The sequence below is a fragment of the Rhincodon typus genome, chromosome 28 (assembly GCF_021869965.1).
Source record: "Rhincodon typus isolate 14 chromosome 28, sRhiTyp1.1, whole genome shotgun sequence".
Taxonomy (NCBI): Eukaryota; Metazoa; Chordata; class Chondrichthyes; order Orectolobiformes; family Rhincodontidae; genus Rhincodon; species Rhincodon typus.
In genome coordinates, this window is record NC_063359.1 from 32,061,824 (window position 1) to 32,076,552 (window position 14,729).

Genomic DNA, 14,729 nt, shown 5'->3' on the forward strand with positions numbered 1-14,729 from the left:
TTAAATGCAGAAAAGGTGCTTTCTAAATGCATGTCTTTCTTTATCTTTTTAACAAATCATGGGAAGACATGTAACTACATCCAGGAGTAACTTCCCATCATTTCTTTTTTCATATGGTGGGGAGAAGTATTCTCTTCCCCTTATGTCTACAGATGTTTGACATCTGCTCACAGGGACCCAGTCTGGGTTAATGAGAGCTGGCTGGGAAAACTCTAACCTTGTCACTGAATCCTGTACAAAAAATGTACATTTCCATTCAGCCTTACAGCTTTAACCTCAAAGCCACTGAGAAGCCCATGATTAAAAGCAAACATAACATCATTCCCAAACTACATAATTTCATTAAACAGGGGTCTCATAGACTGATTGTTATTTTAAGATGTCATTAAGTCACTAAACCGCACCAGGCATTCTCATAATCAACCACATATGCTCTGTAGGAATTCAAGCCAGAAATAGCTGAGAGCGTTTGAATTCTCCTGGCTCTCAAATGGCTGAACTCACAAGCCCTGGGAACATCTCAACTTTCTTTTCTCCCCCGCAACCATAGATGGCCCTGGCTGGCTAATTTGTAAATCCCCTGACCCCTCGTCCTGCTGGAGCGTCAGAATTTCATTCACACAGTGGTCAATAAAACCCAAATGTTTGGAAATTTCATGAGTGGGTGAAATTTCTAAAGCGATTTGGTTTTGGTGGTGTGGGTGCTGCAATTTGGGCTAGGGAGGGGTAAAAAAAGAGCTTCAGTGTCCCTCCTCCTGATGGCAATATCATCCACCTTGTTGGACAGGATGTGAGGTGTGAATAGAGCTGCCTTTCACAGTTGAACAGCTCCCTGGCCTTGCTGTTTAAGTGGAGAATGGTCGTTCTGGGAAGGATGGTGGATATCAACATCCAACTCACAGTAGCCTCACCCTTGTTCATGCTGGTGGCTTGCAAACAGCAGTTACTGGGTAGCGTTGGGGAGAAAAGCCTCTCAATGTGGTCTCCTCCCCCTCCCCCAAGCACACCACAGAACCACCTCCATTTGAAGAGGCTGCAGATCATGGAAAGGCTGTTGGTAACAGAATCCCTTTGGTTTGGGCTTTCACTTTTTAAACTGTCAAAATTAAGTGGGAGATATGCAAAATGACAAGATATACCCTGTCTCAACAGACTGTTTCAGCTTATTGCTTCTGGACTCCCAGCACTGCTATTACCAGGTGAAAGGGTGATTCCTGGAGCTCGCTATTATTTTAAAATACTACTTATTTATTATTCTGAGGGATCCAGGTCCACAGGGGACAGATTGTTACAAATCCTGGGAGGGCAACAGTGGGAATGAAAACATAGTTCATTCAAAGGCAGGTCTGCAGCGGCTATTGAACAGACAACTTGCCAGCATGCTATAAAAGAAACAGCCCTGCATAAACTAGTTTTGTGAAAGAGAAAACAACTCAATCATTCAAATTACTTGCCAGTTCTTATTTTGATATCAAATTTATTTCAAACACAAATTCCTTCATTTACTTATGTGTTAGCTGAGATTTTTCTTGGGAAGGGAGAAGGGGTCGATGGTGAGCTGCCAATATTCACTGTTACTAGCCCTCTGAAACAGATCACAACTTTGAGATGTTGGGAATGTGCAAATTAGTATGGAAATCCTGAGGTCACTGCCTGTCACTCACAGTGACAGTGTCAGAACACGGTGTGGCTCCCTCTCAGAGCAGGGAATCACTGAAATCAGAGCAAAATTTAATTTTCCTTCCCAACATTGCTACTCAAAGCCCTTTACAAAATAACAGCTTGTTTAATCAGGTGATTATCTTTTCATGAGATGTAGGCATTGCTGGCTGGACCAGCATTTATTGCCCATCACTGATTGCCCAGGAGAAGGTGGTGAACTGCCTTCTTGAACCGCTTCAGTCCTTGTTGTGTAGGGATGCACAATACCATTAGGAAGGAAATTCCACAATTTTGACCCAGTGAAGGAATGACCACATATTTCCAAGTCAGGAAGGTGAATGGCTTGGAGGGGAACTCGAGGGTGCTGGTGTTCCCATATATCTGCTGCCCTTCTACTTTCAGGTGGTAAATATGATGAATAAAATTTGACAAATTTATAATTGGCCCTGAGAAAATATATTTTTAATCATGAAGTGCTCTTAAAAGATTAATTAGTGGATTTTAAAGGTAACAAATGTTAATTTTTAAAACGTTTATCACGTTATTTTAGATTGTACCCTCCCTCAATGTGTAAGTCCTAACATTTATTTTGTTCTAGGTAAAGGAAAGGATTTTATTTTAGGACTTTTTATTTTCTGTTTGATGGTGAGCGATCTATAAATTATTTAATGCAATTGGCTGCTTGGCCGTTACAGCTTTTTAAACACACTTCAACTCAACCAATCAGAGGGTTGTTGCCAGGTACCATTTCCGCAACTTGAAAGATTCTCGGTGCCAATCAACTCCCCCTCCCATTCCTCAGACGACATATCCATCCTGGGCCTCCTGCAGTGCCACAACGATGCCACCCGAAGGTTGCAGGAACAGCAACTCATATTCCGCTTGGGAACCCTGCAGCCCAATGGTATCAATGTGGATTTCACAAGCTTCAAAATCTCCCCTCCCCCTACCGCATCACAAAATTAGCCCAGCTCGTCCCCGCCTCCCTAACCTGTTCTTCCTCCCACCTATCCCCTCCTCCCACCTCAAGCCGCACCCCCATCTCCTACCTACTAACCTCATCCCGCCCCCTTGACCTGTCCGTCCTCCCTGGACTGACCTATCTCCTCCCTACCTCCCCACCTACACTCACCTTTACTGGCTCCATCCCCGCCTCTTCGACCTGTTTGTTTCCTCTCCACCTATCTTCTCCTCTATCCATCTTCTATCCGCCTCCCCCTCTCTCCCTATTTATTTCAGAACCCCCCTCCCCTCCCCCATTTCTGATGAAGGGTCTAGGCCTGAAATGTCAACCTTCCTGCTCCTATGATGCTGCTTGGCCTGCTGTGTTCATCCAGCTCTACACCTTGTTATCCCTGTATTCTCAAACTTCCCTCTTTTTGCTTCCAAAAAGCAACATTGCATTTGTAGATGCAAGACACTTGATTTTTAAGTGGCAAAACGTTCTTCTATTTTAGTTCTAGCAGCCTGATTACATATAAAATCCCTAAAATAGTTAAAAATATGTAGTTCTGAAGAAGGGTTACTAGACCCGAAACGTTAATTCTGCTTTCTCGCTACAATTTCTGTTTTTGTTAAAAATATGTAGTTCCTTACACTGGCAAAAATATATACTGTGTAGATTTTCTGAATGGGGCAGTGTCTTAGACAAAAACATCTCCTTTGGGTCCTGGTTCCTCTTCAACTATTCAAAACCACTTACGTATTTATTTTAAGGTAACGCTATATCATTTTCTGCATCCTACCCCCAGGGGACGCATGGGTTGATATTTCTGTTCCAGATGATTAGCTCAAATTTCCCTCTCACCAATAAATTCCCAAAGGCAGGTAAGGTGAGCTCATCCAGAGATGGTGGGGGTTGGGTTTAGGGTTAGGAACAATGCCATTGCCATGCTCTGAGAAGCCACAAGGAGGTGCAGGAGAGTCAAAACAGTAAATATTTTTTAAACGTACGCAGCAGATGTTTCAGCATCTGGAAATAGATTAAAATGCTGCCTCGGAGAGACCTTTCATCTGTAACTTAAATGTGAACCACATTTCCCTCTTTTGTCTGCTAACAGGCTTTTACTGCACTCTTTAAGTTTTTATTAGCATTAAGATATTGTTGGAAGATTAGCAAGACATTTCTCTTCACTCGGTTTTTCCCCTGTGTTTAGTTTAATTGTGAGTCTCCTGCTGCTGTGGAACTCTTGCCTGCTGACACAGGTTTTGTTTCTGGCGTCCCCTTCTCCCCTCCCCCTTCAATGGCAATTCTTCACTGATAAAACAATGGGTGGGAGGTCGGTGAAGAGCTGTACCTTAGCAACTCAGCTGAATGACCTCCACCTAGCTCAACATATCTGAGCTCAGAAACTCACAGATCCAATGGGCAAACTCCCTCTCAGGTTCTATCTTCTTCCACAACACAGAGATATTTTTAAAAATGTGTACTTGGGATGTGGGCTACAATGGCAAGGCTGAATTAATTGCCCTTCCCAGGTTTCCAGAGGGCATAAGAGTCAGCCACTCCAGGAATCAGAGGTGATATAGACTCGTTAGGGGCTCTATCTCAGAAAGTCATTAGTAAACCATATTGGGCTTTTACAACAGACCAGAAGCTTTAACGGTAACTTTCCTGGTACTCGCCTACAGTTGCCAGATTTTTGTTGAATTCAATTTCATCGCATATTATGGTGAACTCACTCCTACTGTTCATCTGTTCAGTACCATCAACACTAACCTACAGTACACCAAACATGTATAGGGTTCTTTGTGATGTGTTTGCTTCCCACACCAGTCAGGCTGCATACATTCAGAAATTTTGAAACCACTATCTGAGAATTCCTAAAGAGAATAATCCCTTGAGATGATATTCCATTTTTATCTTTTACCAAACAGCTTACCCCATTTTTTCTGCTGTTATGACCACACTTTAAAAATTCCTAATTGGCTGTAAAATGCTTTGAGACCATCCTGAGGTAGGGAATGGAGTTTCTAGAATGCGAATCTTTCTGGTGTTCTATTTTACAGGGGATTAAGATGTCACACCTTAATAGAAGCCAAAAGCTTTCTCCATCTTGCTACAGGGAATTTCCACACATCCATCACCAGTGAACATTTTGCGGTGCATTAAACAAGAATTGATGATTAGCTTTCAAATATTCAAGTATATCTCATGCATTAGAAGAACAGGGCCTACCTGGAGAGGTTTGGAGAGAGTTATTTTGGTTTGTGGAGAAACAATATGACCATCCCTGTAAAATATTAACTGTAAGCAAGACTGGTAGATGAAGGCATCAGTCTTCAAGCTTCAACCCATTGCCTTGAGCTGGTAAAGTCATGGTTCTGAGTCTTCAATCCTAATTTAGGCTGAACGCAGTTAACCTTTAATTGAAGGTTAGAGAGACACAAGCCTCAATTGAGATTAAAGATTGAACGAAACACAAGTTCCTCCCCGTTTCTCTGATTGAGCAGCAAATCTGGCACTGACCTCTAACAAAAGCATTTGAGACTAAATCTTTCTTTTGATGGGAATTTGATTGGAAATGAAGTTAAGTGTCTCCAGGGACATGTACAGATTCTGCCGATGAATCATTTCATAGTCATGGTGGTTCCTCCAGCTTCTGGAGTGGGGCTTGATGAACGTTTGCTGAAAAGGGCAGCAGAGCAAGGTTCAAGAATGGTTGATCATTAAAATAAAAGCCACACACTGAGTATAGTGATAATCTGAAATCAGAACAAAAAGTGCTGGAAAGACTCGGCAGGTCTGGCAAAACCTGTGGAAAGAAAAACAGACTTAACATTTTAGTTTGTGATCTTTCTATCAGGGCATTAATGCTGTTTCTCTCTCCACAGGTGCTGCCAGTTGAATATTCCCAACATTTTCTGTTTGAATTTTTGAATATTATAGAGGTTTGGGTGAATATCTTTAAAGATCACGAAGTATTTATATCAAATAGAATTACATACAAGTTACGCACAGAAATCTGCCATTCAGTCTAACTGGTGTGCACTAGTGTTTGTGTTTCATACAAACCCCTTCCCTCTACACTCATACTTTATCGCATTAACATACTGCACCAAACCTTTCTCTCTTATATACACATCTAGCCTCATTGTATGGTAGTTTCTGCCTGTACACATGCAAAACAACACTTTTCACCTTACCTCGATACATGTGACAACAATAAATCAAACTCAAACGCAATTAATTCATGTGATAATGAAAGCCATATTCTAACTACTCTGTGTTTTTTAAAGCAAACATTCATTGAGTTAAATGTGTGGGACATGGTTGTTGGTATTGAAAAGTTGTAAATAAATAACTTACATTTATATACCACATTTCACAGCCTCTGGGTGCTCCACAATGCTTAATTGTCAATTAGGTACTTCCGAAATATACTTACTATTGTAATGTAGTAAAAGCAGCAGCCAATTCACACACAAGCTCCCACAAATAGCAACTAAACAAATGATCAGATTATCCAGTTAATTATTGGTTGAATATTGGTTGGGACATTTCTATACAATTGGTAGAAGGAGGAAGATTAATAGGCTCAGTGGTAGTCTCTTATTTTATAAATGTTTTTTAATTACCATTCATTTGTTGCTTTTGTTTCAGAGTTCTTTAAATTTAAGGGCTTCGGCAGTTTAACTAACATCCCACGCAATCTGTCACTACGACGATCTTCAAGCAGTGTGCTTGATGAGAAGAAGAAACAATTGGAAGGGAACCACCTGGGCCTCCAGATTCACCAGGAGGTAGGACAGGAAACAGTAGACGATTTGGAAACTATGCCACGGAGCCCCAGCTATGCCCATTCAAGTGAAATGTACACCTATATTGGCACAATGCCACGCCGAAACTCGAACAGGGTGCAGAAACCAATCAAAAGTTCCAGTACTTCAGATGCGCAGGCAGGAGGGAGGAGCAGACTGGGACCACTGCCACCAGTGCCAAACAGTGACCAAACTGAGGCATCAAAGAAGGGACCTGCACCACCTGAGTCAGACAAAGAAGTCAAACCAGCTCAGGGATGTTCGAGTCCCAGTTGTTCACAGCCTGTGTTCTCTGACTCGAATGCAGCAATGTCAAATTCTGCCAAACCTTCAACCAAATCAGACACAGCTCAGAATAAAAGTGACAGGTCTATACCAGTTGAATCACAAGTCATGGATATCCAAAGAGGACTGAGTGAGGCAGAAAATGCCGATGGTCAGACGAAAGCACTTTCTCCTAAAGATGGGACAGGAGAGTTTCATTCAGCAGAAGTCAACAGTGTTGATAGCAAGAGTGAGCTGATCGATGACAGGTATGATCATCAGAGTTCATGTTCGGTCTGTCTTCTAGGCTCTAATTAGTACAATTTGTCTCATATATGAGAAGAAATTTGTTCTTTAATCATTTAAAATTTGATGGCTAAAACCCATCAGTTAATTTGTCCCCTTTTCATTGTGCTCCCGTAATCATTGTCACTAGAGATTAAATTGAATCAGCACCTGATAAAAGGGAGGCCTAGGCTGCTGAAGCCTGTTGTTCTGGAGTAAAATATCACCTCAATTATTTTTAATTTCTGCCTTTAAGTTGACAATTTGATCAATGTGATTTGTAAAGGGGTTAAAGGGACATTGGTAAAAAGTTTTTCAACAAAAAGGCAATGTTTTCTCTCGACCCTTCAAGGGTCCCAACCCGAAACGTCAGCTTTCCTGCTCCTCTGATGCTGCTTGGCCTGCTGTGTTCATCCAGCTCTACACCTTGTTATCTCAGACTCCAGCATCGGCAGTTCCTACTATCTCTCAAGGTTTCCTCTAAATTTCTTTTCAATATGTGGAACTCTTGAGGTCGGTGCACAGGAGTTACTTCCAAAACCAGAAGTCAGTGCATTTGCACAACAATCACTCCAGTGGAGTGCACAAACCCCATCGTGACTGCATAACCACATAGCTGTGAGGGCACATTGCGGGGGCTGGAATTCACTGCTCAGTTTGGTGGTTGAGGTGGAAACCCTCAATTCCTGTAAAAGGAACCTGGATCGGGACCTGAAGCATTGTAACTTGCAAGGCTACAGACAAAGCGTTGAAAGTGGGAAAGTTAAAATGGCTGGACTGATTTATTTAGCTGGCCGAGATACAATTGAACCTATTAGACCGGAACTTTCAAAAGTTGCAAAAACAGAAGTTGTTAGAATACCTCAGCAGGTTTGGCAGCATCTGTAAAGAAAAAATCAGAGTTAACATTTCAGGTCCAGTGACCCTTCCTCAGAACACAGTTTTTGTTTTTGTTCCTGATTTACAGCATCTGCAGTTCTTTCGGTTTTTACTTTCAAAAGTTGATTGGAGGAGGCTATTCGCAGGTAAACGGATGGTTGGAAAATGAGAGGCCTTTAAAAATGAGAACATGAGTTCAGAGACAGTATGTTCCTCTTATTGTGAAGGGCAAGGCTGGCAGATGCTGGATGGTTAGAGAAATTGAAGCTCTGATCAAGAAAAAGAAGGAGGCATATATGGGTGTAGACAGCTGAGATCGAGTGAATCCGTAGAAGAGTATAAGGCAGTAAGAGTATACTTAAGAAGTAAATCAGGAGGGCAAAAAGAGGACATGAGATAGCTTTGGCAAATAGAGTTAAGGAGAATCCAAAATGATTCTATAAATACATTAAGGGCAAAAGAGTAACTAGGGAGAGTAAAGGGCACCTTAAAGATCACTGTGGCCATTTATGTGTGAAACCACAGGCAATGGGTGAGATACTAAACAAATATTTTGCATCAGTACTCACTGTGGAGAAGGACATGGAAGCTAGCGAACTTGGGGAAATAAATAATGATGTCTTGAAAAGAGTTCATATCACAGAAGAGGAGGTGCTGACGGTCTTAAAATGCATAAAGGTAGATAAATTCCCAGGACCTGATCAGGTATTTCCCAGAACTTTGTGGGAAGCTAGGGAAGAGATTACTGGACCCCTTGCAGAGATAGTCATATCATTAACAGCCACAGAGGAGGTGCCGGAAGACTGGAGGTTGGCTATGATTTAAGAAATGCTGTAAAGAAAAGCCAGGGAGCCGTGGACTGGTGAGCCTTATGTCAGTGGTGGATAAATTGTTGTAAGAGATTCCGAGGGACAGGATTTATACGCATTTGGAAAGGAATAGTCAGTATGGCTTTGTACATGGGAAATCATGTCTCATCAACTTGATTGAATATTTTGAAGAGGTAATAAAGAGGATTGATGAAGGCAGAGTGTTCGACATTGCCTATATGGACTTCAGCAAATCATTCGATAAGGTTTAGACTAGTTAGTAATGTTAGATCACATAGGATCCAGGGGGAGTTAACCATTTGGATATAAAATTAGCTTGAAGGTAGGAGACAGAGGGTGGTGGTGGAGGGTTGTTTTTGGAGTGGAGGCCTGTCACCAGCAGTGTGCCACAAGGATTGGTGCTGGGTTCATTGCTTTTCATCATTTATATAAATGAGTTGGTTTTGAATACAGGAGGTATGGTTAGTAAATTTGCAGATTACGCCAAATAAGGTGGTGTAGTGGACAGTGAAGAAGATTATCTCACAGTACAATGGGACATTGATCAGATGTGCCACTGGGCCGAGGAGTGGTGGACGGAGTTTAATTTAGATAAATGTGAGGCGTTGCATTTTGGCAAGGCAAACCAGGGCAGGACTTATACGGTTAATGGTAGGGCCCTGGGGAATGTTGCTGAACAGAGGGACCTAGGGGTTCAGGTGCATAGTTCCTTGAAAGTGGCATCACGGGTAGACAGGGTGATGAAGAAGGCATTTGGTACCCTTGCCTTCATTGGTCAGAACACTGAGTATAGGAGTTGGGATGTTAAGTGGTGGCTGTATAGGACATTTGTGAGACCATTTTTAGAATACTGTGTACAATTCTGGTCACCCTTCAATGGGAGGAATGTTATTAAACTTGAGAGGGTGCAGAAAAGATTTACGTGGCTGTTGCCAGGACTGAGCTATAGGGAGAGGCTGAATAGGCTGGGGCTTTTGTCCCTGGAGTGTTGGGGGCTGAGGGGTGACCTTTTTGATGTTTATTAAATCATGAGGGGCATGGATAAGGTTAAGGGCTAAGGTCCATTTCCTAGAGTGGGGGTGAGTCCAAAACTAGAGAACATTGGTTTAAGGTGAGAGGGGAAAGATTTAAAAAGGTCCTAAGGGGTAGCTTTTTCACACAGAGTGTGGTTTGTGCTGAACGAGCTGTCAGAGGCAATGGTGGAGGCAGGTACAACTACAACATTTAAAAGGCATTTTGATGGGTATGTGAATAGGAAGGGTTTAGAGGGATATGGGCCAAATGGGACTTAGTCAGATTGGGATGTCTGGTCAGTGCGGATGAGTTGAACCGAAGTGTTCATTTCTGCTGTATGACGCTATTACTCAATGGGCTGAATGACCTCTTTCTGTGCATCAAATGGCACCCTTTCCAAGTATTTCTTTATTGTTTAAAAATTGTAAATTTAAGCTTCAGTTATTGTGGATACTTGTTAGAATAAAACTGAGGAAATATAGAGTACAAAAGACTATGCCCATTAAGCTGACTCCATCCAAAGATCAGATCAATCTAGGTCTCAACTCTCAGGTCCTGATAAGCAGAAGTTACCAAATGATGTGCAGTGTTTTCACAGCTTACCCCAACTCCACCACCATATATCTCTGGTCTGCTGTTTTCTCCTAAAGTAAAAAGAAAGATAGACTTGCATTCATGTAGCATCTTGTACAACCACAGGACACAAAAAGGTGCTTTACAGTCAATGAAGTTTCTCCAATGTAGTCAAAGCAGCCAATTTACTAATAGCAAACTCAAACAAACAATAATGTGATAATATAGGTCATCAGTTTTTGTGATGTTGATTGAGGGATAAATATTAGCCAGGACACCAGGGATAACTTGTCTACTATTCTTCAAACAGAGGCCACGGGAATTTGTTTCATTCTTTGATGAGATGTGGGCATCACTGGCAATGTCAGTATTTGTTGCTCATCTCTTGAAATGAGCAGTTTACTAGGCCATTTCAGAGTCACCAACGTTGCTTTGGGTCTGGTGTCACATGTAGGTCAGACCACATTGGGTTTCCTTCCCTGAAGGAATTATGGATGAGTTTTCAACAGTCAAGGGTAGTTTCTGAAACTGCTTTTAATTCCACACTTTTTTTTATTATTAAGTGAATTTATAACTTCACCAGCTATCAGGAGGGAAATTGAATCCATATCCCCAGAGCACTGGCCTGTGTCTCTGGACTGTCCATTGACAGTGTGTCTCTGAAGTGTCCATTGACAGGTGCCACTATCCTACCACCTAACATTTAAAACCCATCTGAGAGTGCAAATGAAGTCCCAATTTCAAATCTTATCCAGACAACACTTTTGGCAGTGCAGTGCTCCCTCAGTACTGCATTGGAATCTCAGGCTTGATTGTTGCACTCAGACATTTGAAAAAGATTAAACCTGCAACATTCTAATCCACACAGCCACAGCTGAAACAATGCACCCAAACAGGAGTGGAACCATTGTGCTTTATGGAGTATTTAATCACCCTCAGTCTGCAGCTGATCCTATAACTATCAGCTCTCTTCAGATATTCATCCAGCTTCTTTTATAAAGAAGTTAACAGTATCTCAGGCTCAGCTGCTCTCATTGGTGATTCTCATTCACAAATTCATCGCTCTGTGGCACAATTAATACAGGATAATTTTAACAGAAACTAATGATTGAGGTCAGACATTGAATAAACCCCTCCTAAATCTCATTCATGTATTTGCAAGAGTACTGATTCTGACCTTTGGTTACTTGATGTATCCTTAAATCTCAATTGACTCAAAATTATTGTCCAGATATTGCAAACTGTCTCACTTAGAGTTTGCAATGATTTTTCTCATCTCATGAGAGTCAGTCTTTAATGTGAAATTCTTTGTCATTATACCTATTTACCCTATTGCAGGAAGACTTTGTAGAAAACAACTAGCAAAATCAACAAGTAAGGATGAAAGAAAGGAGCCCTAGGCTTTCAGGATGGTTTGCAGAATCTCGCAGGTCTTTACTGCAAGGCAGAGGGAGAATAAACTTCAGGGAAGTCTTGCTACAGCTGTAGCAAGATTGGCAAGATGGACACCTGGAATACTGTGTACTGTTTAGGTTTCCTTACTCAAGGATAGATGTACCTGCATTGGAAGTAGTCAGAGATAATTTGAATCATGGGATGAAGGGATTTTCTTGTGAGGAGAGAGTGAGCAGTTTTGGTCTACACGCATTGGGGTTTAGAAGAATGAGAGGTAATCTTATTGAAACATATAAAATTGTGAGCAGGCTTGACAGTGTGGCTGTGGCTGCTGAGAGGATGTTTACCCTCATGGGTGTATTTAGCACGAGGGAACATAGTATCAAAATATAGGGTCTCCCATTTAAGATGGAGATAAGGAGGTAGTTCATCTTGTTAATCTTTGGAATTCTCTAGCCCAGGAATCAGTGGAAGTTGGGTCATTGAATATATGCAAGACAGAACTGCACAGATTTTTGAGAGATGTGAGTCTGTGTAATTTGGATAAATTGAATAAGTGGGTAAATGCACAGCGGATCAAATCTAATGTGGACAAATGTGAAGTTATCCACTATGCTAGCAAAGACAGGAAGGCGGATTATTATCTGCATGGCTATAAATTGAGAGAAGGGAATGACAATGACACCTGGGTGTCCTTATACGCAGTCACTGAAAGTAAGCACGCAGTTGCAGCAGGTGGTGAAGAAGGTAAATGGTACGTTGGCCTTCATTGTGAGACGATTCAAGTACAGGAGCAGGGATGTCCTGCTGCAACTGAAAAGGCTTTGGTGGGACCACAGCTGGAGTATTGTGTGCAGCTCTAGTCTCCTTCTCTGAGGAAGAATGTTCTGGCTATGGAGGAAGTGCAATGAGACTGATCTCTGGGTTGGAAGGACTGACGTATGAAGAGAGACTGAATTGGTTGGGGCAATATTCACTGGAGTTTAGAAGAATGAAAAGAATCTCATAGGAATCTAAAAAATTCTAACAGGACTAGACAGGGTAAATGCAGGAAGGATGTTCCTGATGACCGGGGAGTTCAGAACCAGGGGTCCCAGTCTAAGGATATGGGGTTAGGTCATTTAGGACCGAAATGATGAGAAATGTCTTCACCCAGAGAGTGGTGAGGCTGTAGAATTCTCTGCCACAAACAATAGTTGAGGCCAAAATATTGAATGTTTTCAAGAAGGAGGTAGATATACGCCACTTGTCCCTCTAAGAAGTTGGACGCGGACCACTCGGGGGTTGCGTAACTATTTAGCATGAGGGAGTCTTGGGGCTAAAGGGATCAAGGGCTATGGGGAGAAAGTAGGAAGAGGGTACTAAGTTGGATGATCAGCTCTGATCATATTGAATGGTGGATCACCCTTGAAAGGCTGAATGGCCAACTCCTGTTCCTATTTTTCTATGTTTCTATGAGGGTTATGGGAGACAAACAGGAAAGTGGCAGAGATCAGGCATGATAATATTGACTGGCAGAGCAGACTCAAGGGGCCGAATGGCCTACTCCTACTCCTATTTCATGAGGTCTAGGTCAGCTAAGTCATGGGTGCGATTGATGCCGATCACCACACATATGTACGCCATAAGTCAGTGTGCAGGAGTGGCAGCATTAGAAGTTCCTTTTTGTAGCTCAAGGATGCAAAAATCAATTGCAATGACCTTCTAACTGAAGTGGCAGAGATCAGTTAACACAGCTGAAAAGACTCTGCTGATATTCAAAGAGCAGGTTACCGACAGCTCAGCTGATAAACATAGCAATTTGCAGAAATGTACAGACTGGGAAGGTTCCAAATTCAGTCTGTACTAAGTGAACTATTTTGAGCCAGGGGAGGGATTGGGATGTTCCAATTGAAGTTGGCAATGGAAAATCAGAGTCTCACACTAGAGGTGGGAAACAAGGACCAAATTTGTTTTTGTGTCACAAACATTTGTCCAGGGGACAGTGGTGGGGTGTAAGATAGTGTTAGTGTTGAGGGAGGGAACTAATTAAAGTTAGGTGTTTCAAGTGGGTGAGCTCTTAATTGGTGAGGCAACAGGTTCTTTGATCAACCAACAGAGGCTGGACAGACTGTTGAAGCTGGATGACCAATCAAAGGCCTTCTAGTTTCAGACAATTTTGGCCTCACGGGGAATTGGGGAACTGGAGAGCAAATGGGAGGGTGCAGCTGAAACCCAAGATGAGACGAGCATTTTGCATGGCACAGCAGGCTCGATGCGCTGAATGGTCTTTTCCTGTTCCTTTTAGTTAGGTTTTCTTGCAGGAGTATCAAGCTGCAGTAAAAGGTTAGTATCTGAGAGACAGCATTAAAAAGAAGGTACCCCGTCAGCAACACATTTTAAAATGAAAATTATTAAAAAACCAGCCAGGTCACCTGTCTGCAGGGAGGAGCCGCAATTTGCCTACAATTGATACACTGCCCAATGCCAGTATATTTGTGGCCTCCATTCCAATGTGGGGAGGGAGTTGAGTGAGGGACTGCAAACATTCCTTCATCTGTTTCATAGAATCCCTACAGTGTGGAAACAGGCCATTCGGCCCAACAAGTCCACACCGCCCCTCTGAAGAGCATCCCACCCAGACCCATTCCCCTAACCCTGGCATTTCCCATGTCTAACCCACCTAACCTAAACATCCCTGGACATTATGGGCAATTTAGCATAGCCAATCCACCTAAGCTGGACATCTTTGGACTGTGGGAGGAAACCGGAGCACCCGGAGGAAACCTACACAGGCACAGCGAGAATGGGCAAACTCTACACAGACAGTCGCCCAAGGGTGGAACTGAACCCGGGTCTCTGGCACAGTGAGGGAGCAGTGCTGACCACTGAGCCACGATGTCACCCCAATTTTTGATTCCTATCCAGTGAATGTGAGCAATGAGTGATCACAGAGCTGGGCTGTGATCTATCTCCTGACCATCTGTCTCCATCCATCCCAGTCGCCTACAAGCACATATGCGCGCACACACACACACACACACACACACACACACAGACTGCTGACATTCAAGAGGCATGAAACAT

At 42.5% G+C, this 14,729-nt stretch overlaps 1 protein-coding gene across 2 annotated transcripts in view; it reads left to right on the forward strand.

Annotated features, from left to right (window-relative positions):
• LOC109937759 (SH2 domain-containing protein 3C-like) overlaps window positions 1–14,729 on the forward strand; it is a 152,743-nt gene that overhangs the window by 47,612 nt on the left and 90,402 nt on the right. For both annotated transcript variants that reach the window (XM_048613726.1, XM_048613727.1), the window contains one exon: window positions 6,266–6,956. In XM_048613726.1, coding sequence (XP_048469683.1) covers window positions 6,266–6,956 — 691 coding nt within the window. The remainder of the gene's footprint in view (window positions 1–6,265; window positions 6,957–14,729) is intronic.